At 44.7% G+C, this 7,292-nt stretch overlaps 1 protein-coding gene across 7 annotated transcripts in view; it reads left to right on the top strand.

Moving 5' to 3' along the window:
* Positions 1-288: 288 nt before the first annotated feature.
* Positions 289-7,292, top strand: part of LOC146562179 (leucine-rich repeat transmembrane neuronal protein 4) — a 62,412-nt gene continuing 55,408 nt past the window's right edge. For 4 of the 7 annotated variants that reach the window (XR_014894630.1, XM_085293699.1, XM_085293700.1 and 1 more), the window contains exons 1-2: positions 289-884; positions 1,404-2,993. Coding sequence is in view for 4 of the 7 variants with exons in the window: in XM_085293699.1 (XP_085149825.1) it covers positions 833-884; positions 1,404-2,950 (1,599 nt within the window). In the remaining 3 variants the exon portion in view is untranslated. The remainder of the gene's footprint in view (positions 885-1,403; positions 2,994-7,292) is intronic. The other 3 variants (XR_014894629.1, XR_014894628.1, XM_085293697.1) reach the window with 1 other exon arrangement.

Here is a 7,292-nt window from a genome sequence, read left to right as displayed (position 1 = left end):
AATTTGGTGGGGTTTAATTCTAATGAACGCACATCTTGCGGCACATCTTCACAAATATCCACACAAAAAGCTAACAGGCTTCCCATTCCCTCTATAATTGATATGCAGGCTGCGTTTGTGATAACAATGAAGTCTACTTTAGGTTTTTCCGGTTGCGGAGTGCCACTCTGCGACCAGAAGAGGGCATCTCAAGTCCTGAAACCGAGCACCGGCGAGCTCCGTAATAATCTAACACCAACATCATTCCTGTTGCTGTACAATTGATTTATTTTTAATGCGACGGTTAACGGCTCTAATCCACAGCAGCCTGCTTCTTTCCCCCCCCCACTCTCTCTCCACTGTCCACGCCTGAAGCGGGATATAACCAACTTATCGGCTTTGGACCACAGTTTATCCCTCTCAGATTTCTTCACTTGGTCGTTTTCCAGTGTTTTTTCTCCCCGTCTCTCTCGCTCTGCCACTTAACCTAGATTCAACAATTGGCGACTCGGTGTTTAGACTGTTTTTTTAATAGCCTCCCACGACAGGCGCTAAACTGTCACTCTCTCATGAGGATACGAGCTTGAGCGCATCCATCCGAGGGCTTTCGGGAGAAAAAAAAATACGCGTTATCGAGCTGATGTTGTGCGGTAATGTAGGAAACTACAGACAGGGAGGCTGATGCACACCTTTTGGAGCTGCTCTTATCTCCGACAGGTGTGCGATTGCAAGTAGAGCGGATCCGGCTTCGGCGCAAAGTGTCCGTTTTATCCGCGCAGACGGGCGTCCTGGTTAAGTGTCCAACTATTTGGGCAAAACGCCGAGTGCGTCTAAACATGTGCACCGGAGACGCATGCAACAGAGATCCCTGAGCAAGAGGAAGAGCCGACACCGAGCAAATATGGGTATGTATAGCCAAAATCTGTTCCGCAGGGTGCTTAAAGGGTTCATTCCTGCGCAGTCTTTTTTGTCTTTTGCCTAACTACAATTCACTTAGAGCTGGTGTCGCTGGCGTCTGTGCCCCCCCTGCGGTTTATGACTGATGACTGCAGGCAGGGGAATCCGAAAGGAGGCTTTTCTCTCAGCAACTGTTTGTCACATTGTGCATCATGCGTGTGGTTTATCAATCACCTTTCCAAGAGCATGACTTTGGCTGAACATAAGTGTGTGTGTGTGTGTGTGTGTGTGTGTGTGTGTGTGTGTGTGTGTGTGTGTGCGCGCGCCATGAATGCTCCAGTGCAAATTAAGTAGGCAGGAAAATCCCCCCCTGCAAATGTCTCAGAACATATTCAGTTGCTCGACTCAAAAATTGTGCACATTCTATTTTCCTCTCTTTTATTCCCTTCTAGTCCGTGTAGTCTACATGGTTCTGTGTGATACATGTTCTGTACTCATAAACCTCTCACTTTCCTGTGTGTCTGCAGGACTTTTTGTGCTTTTCAGATGGCTTGTGTTCACTGTGGTGGTGCCCTCCTGGCTGCTTGCTGTTCCAAGCGGCATCCGTGAGCGTCCCTGCCCCCAGAGCTGTCGATGTGATGGGAAAATAATATACTGCGAGTCCAATGCCTTCCGTGACGTGCCAAACAACGTGTCTGTCGGCACACAGGGCCTGTCTTTGCGTTATAACAGCCTGGTGAGCCTTAGAGCCCACCAGTTTGCGGGCCTCAGTCAACTAGTTTGGCTCTATCTTGACCACAACTACATCAATGCCGTGGATGGCCAGGCTTTCCACGGGATAAGGAGGCTCAAAGAACTGATTCTCAGCTCCAATAAGATCACGCAGCTGAAAAACAACACTTTCCACGACGTCCCGAATTTGCGTAACCTAGACCTTTCCTACAACAAACTGCAGGTCCTCCAGCCTAATCAGTTCTGGGGTTTACGGAAGCTACTCAGTTTACACTTGAGGTCAAACTCCCTAAAAACAGTCCCGATGCGCGTTTTCCTCGACTGCCGTAACCTGGAGTTCCTCGATATTGGCTACAACAGGTTGAGAAGCCTCACACGTAATGCCTTTGCGGGACTCCTGAAGCTCATCGAGCTCCATTTGGAGCACAACCAGTTTTCTAAGATAAATTTCGCTCATTTCCCTCGCCTGACTAACCTGCGGGCTCTCTATCTGCAGTGGAACCGCATCAAACTGCTAACGCAGGGCCTGCCATGGATGTGGACTTCCTTGCAGAAGTTGGACCTCTCAGGAAATGAGCTCCAAGTGTTGGATCCAAGCACATTTCAATGCCTGCCTAACCTTCAGACTCTCAACCTGGACTCCAACAAGCTCACTAATGTCTCTCAGCAGACAGTGGATGCTTGGATCTCCCTCACAACCATCAGTTTGGCCGGTAATTTGTGGTACTGTAACCCCAACGTTTGCCCTCTGGTGTCCTGGCTCAAAGCCTTCAAGGGTAACAAGGAGTTTACAATGATATGTACCAGCCCTAAGGAGGCACAAGGAGAGAAAGTTACAGATGTGGTGGAGACCTACAACATCTGTACTGCAACTCCGACCCCTATCCCCTCAACGACATTGCCCCTCACAACGGCGTTTCAGCCTGAGCTGAAACCTCTCCCCACGCAGTCTGCGGTGGATAAAAAGCTAACCTGGAACAGGACAGCCTCTCCAACTCCTTCCGAGGCCTCCCCCACTATCCCATTACCAGACACCGAGTATGTGTCCTTCCACAAGATCATAGCCGGTAGCGTGGCCCTCTTCTTATCTGTGGCTATAATTCTGCTGGTTATCTATGTGTCGTGGAAGCGCTATCCCAGCAGCATCAAACAGCTTCAGCAGCGCTCTGCGGTTAAGAAGCGCCAGAAAAAGGCACGGGAGACCGAGCGCTCCTTTAATTCACCACTGCAAGAGTACTATGTGGACTACAAGCCTTCACACTCAGAGACTATGGATGTGCTGGTTAATGGGACAGGACCTTACACATACACCATCTCAGGCTCCAGGGAATGTGAGGTATGACCGTTGCCCTCCAAAAATCCATTTCCACTGCGAGGCATAAGAGGTAAATTTTCTAATGATCTGCAGGGTGAAAAAAAATTGTTTTCTCCTCTGCTTCTGTCTGTAATAGGATAAGGACGCAAAGGGCAGTGCATGGTGACTTGTTTTGCATTATGCTGGGTTTGTTCAGTTCCATTCGATTACCCAGCTGTTGTTTTGAGTCATGCAATATTATTGCTAAAATATGATACCCATTAGCTGCGAGTGCAGCGGCAGCTCCTCCTCATTGGTAACTTACAGTAAGATGCATTACACGCAAAGTGGCTCCATCTTTCACTCCTGACACAAAACATCTCATTGATGAATCTGTGTATTCTCAGACTTTTTATTTTCCCAAAACTGCTTGCCGTCCTGAACGAACCGGTGTAAACCGATTGGATCAAGTCACTGTGCAGATGGTCCTCTCCTATCCTGTGTGCTTGCTGCCACAGCTGTAGCGGCAAACGTGCAAATCGTGTGAGTCTTGATGTTTGTTTGCGAATGTCTGAAGTGTGCCAATATTTACAATCACACCAGCTGATTGTAAATCTCATTTTCTTTGCTTTTTTCGCCCCTAGCCTTTAGCAATTGTGTGCTTAGGTTTTTTTCCTCATTAGTTTAACTTACAAAGTTCAAACAGTCACCACAGGCTGGGGAACACTATGAAGGCCTGCAGCCAAATAAAAGATAAATTATGCATTTGGGCTTGCATTTTTCCCGGTTTTTGTGTAACGCTGCAGGAGGGGACTGCATTATGCTACTTTTGTTTAATCTCAGCATTATAAAGAAACTGTTTACTCCTGTGAAACTTTTACTCATGGAATTGGCTTTAAAATTCTTGCACTAAAACCAGACTTCCTCCACGTGACAGATTGTGAGCCCCCTGCGTGGCACTAAGGGATCGAGACAGAAAGGCTAATCAATTTGCTCGTGTTTAATTAGGCACTTTTTTTGCCCATGTATTCTTTATTTTCTCTCCAAATGCTCTGTATCTGTCTTCTTTTGTCCAGCAGCTTTTCTTTTTTCTTCTTTTTCATTTGGCAGTGTGGTTAAGTGTGATTAACAGAACATGTTGTGCTGGGAAAGATGTGGAGTCGCTGGAATCTTTGCGAGCACCTTTTTGTCAGAATAACCAGACATGCTGTTTAGTACGGGAGACATCTTTCTTCTCCGTTGTCTGTGTCAGCGCAGCTCAGAGACAAAGTTTTATCTCGCTGCAGCACAGCTCATTTTCTATACTCTACATACACCATGTAAAGCATTTTATAAGATGTTTCATGTCAGTGGATTGTGCTGTAGCACCAGTTAGGTTCTTGCTGTGCCCTTTACTCAAGTCACTGTAAAAAGGCCTGCACACATATGTTTCATTGTTTTCAGAAATGTCACTTGGTACAAGGTGCGCGGGTAGCTAAATCAGCTCTTTGTCAGATTATCTGTGGCAGAGCATTTCTCAAGCGCAAGGGAAGCTGGAGGTGAGATGGTCGGCTTATCAATCTTGTAGCTTTCATGTGCGAATGTGGCGTGGGAGCATTAAATGGCAGACCTAATGGGGCTTCTGCTAGCTGGAATAACTAATAGCCCATCAGAGGTAAGGAGCCGAGACTTCCCTCAGCTTTGTTATTCCTTGCCCTCTACAGCTCAAGGGAGCAGCATGAGTTGTTAAAAATGTAATGGGATTTTTTTTCTTTTCCATTTTTTTGTTACCTCTGTGCGTGTTACATTTCATGCCAAACACAGCAATGCAATGTAAGAACACATGCTAGAGCCGGACACCTGTGAAACCACCTGCAGGTTTGTCGTGCTTGTTTAAGTTGCTGTAAAAATGTGCCCACTAGATCGTCGTGTGCATTAGCTATGAACGTTGCTGCCATCGTGCTCATCAATAGTGTCTTGGGCTATTTGCATCACAGTGCAGGCAAAGTCTCTTCTGACACACGAGAATTCATTTTTCAGTTTTTATTAAGAGCCACAGAGTGCAAAGTGGCAAGTGAGATGAACGTGGGAGAGATGCTGTAAAAGGCTGCCCGAGGGCTCAAACCTTCTTCTCAGGAGTGTATTGTAAACGCCAGAATCCGCTGCACTCCCCGCACATTATTTTAGCTATTCCAGATAGCAAGCACTTAAGCTATTAGCTGCATTTTCAATTAGGAGAAAGAGCTTTGTAATTGAAGCCTGTTATCTTCTGCACATGCCCAGACCAACAGACGTGGAGTTAATTTGTTTCTATAGATTTACTCCAGCACAGCTCAGCAGGTTGGCTTCGACACTGCGAACTGAACTCGCAGGCTGTGAATTTTGATGAACACTTTGAACCGTGCGATTCTGTGGTCTTCCTGTGGCACACTATTTAAAAATTTAAAAAAATAAATAAAAACCCTCTCTCTTCCTTGTATGCTATCCACTTCTGAGCTCATAGAGCAGCTGCAGTGGTAGCTGTCCACCCACAGATAATCCCCTGCAAAGTTATTTCAGAAAATATTATGGTGAGAATCCCACCGTCTCAGCCAAAGGCAATTCTTGTACTAGGGTGGAATCTGCAAGCCTTAATAAGGTGAGGAGATCCTGCTCAGAGATAATTAATGTGGCCTGTGAAAAAGGCGAGTGAAGTGAGGAAAAAGAACTTGCCGGTGCGACGGACTGACACCACTGTTGTCCAAAAGACAAGCCTAAATAATTACTTTTAAAAATCAACTAATTTTCCAGCTGGCAGGGTTTGTCAACATTCTGATGCGTTCGAGGCCAGCACAAGCTTCATTCATGCATGAAGTTGTTCCTTTTTCCTTTCCTCGCATTTGCAGTTAGAGTGTCCCCCTCCTGGTTATATTAAAAACTAATGGCTCCTGTGGACCTAATCAGTGTTTTCCTGGGACGAACTCTGTATCTGGGGGCGCATTTTGTTCAGCAAACATTTGTTTAATTTGTGGACACCATAATACGAGCCTGGCCTTCGAAATGTCAGAAATAAGTATCAAGCATGATGGATGATAAACATACACTGTCTCTACTTGCCAAGATGGCAGCTTGCACTTCATCTCTGCGTAAATGCACAGAAGGCTGGCTGCCGTCAAGTGAAGAGAGTTTTGACAGTCTTTGGTATTTGTTTCCAAATAAAGGCTACAGACATCAGTAAAATGGACCAGTAAAAAAAAAGTGTGTGTCATTTTTTTTAACACATCACTTAGCAAACTACAGGTGCAAGAAATCCTTTGGATTCCTGCATTGATTAGTCATGAAATAAGGTGTTCACTTCATCTAAGTCACAGTTACAGACAAATGAAATTTGACTACTTAACTAATATGACTGGAACGCTTTTCCTGTCTTTATTGAACACACAGAAAAATCCTCTACAGTGTTGGGTGAAAAAGTGAGTGTGCAGAGGTTCATTTAGCAATAACAAGTTCCATTAGACCTTTGTGATTAATGCTGATGAGAGTTGCTCCACAGTGAGGATGACGTTGGGTGATTCCACCTGTTTTAAAAACTGTTTCAGTTCATCTGATTACACGGCCCTATTCAAGTCATGCGTACTTGGGGACACAGTGTCTTAATTTTACAGCGTCTTCTTTAAAAATCCTTAATTTTGTTGATCCATACAATCACACATGCAGCCAAAAAAAGTTTCAACTTTTGTGTTATTTGTCCAGACAACAAAAAGTGTGTAACAAACTACAGCTTTGTAGATCAGTGGTTTCATTCTGTGGTGTGTTTCATTCTTATTCAGTGTTTTTCCTATAGTGGACACATGAATAAAGACCTTGCCACTTGTAAACAATTCTGCAGGTGCTTTGCTTTTAACCTTAGATCTCTTTTCACATCTTTCAGGATTGCATGTTGTGCTCTTGCTGTGATCTTTGCAGGACCCTTAGCGAGAGCCAAAAAAGTCCTGACTTTCCTCCATTATCTAGACAATTTGTCTGTCTGTGGATTGATGACCACCCAGGTCTTTAGAATTGGTTTTGTAACCTTTTAACGGCTTCGTGCATCTTTATAATGCTTCTTCTAAGATCCACTGAAAGTTGTTGTGATCGAGGAACAGCTCACACCAACCAGTCTGTCTTCAGTGCAGACTTTGTCAGTAAGCAGTCTTAGAATGGCCATATTTTTAGAGATAGGAACCTCCACAACCCACACTTCAAATCCAATCTCCTTAATGGAAGTGGAGGAGTCATTAATAACGAGGTTACTTATTGTTTCTAGTGAATTATTCCCGAATGTGTTCCTTAAAGACTTTGATTTTGTGCGTTATTAGTTTAGTCAAATTGTGTTTGTTTATAATTGTGATTTAGATGAAGATCAGGCCATATTTAGTGAGTAATCAATGCA

Source organism: Mchenga conophoros, linkage group LG12 (genome assembly GCF_057382185.1).
Source record: "Mchenga conophoros isolate Kocher_MC1m ecotype Shallow Benthic linkage group LG12, M_conophoros_male_GT1.1, whole genome shotgun sequence".
Taxonomy (NCBI): domain Eukaryota; kingdom Metazoa; phylum Chordata; class Actinopteri; order Cichliformes; family Cichlidae; genus Mchenga; species Mchenga conophoros.
Note: the sequence above shows the minus strand (reverse complement) of the source record. Positions and strands in the feature narration are given on the sequence as shown.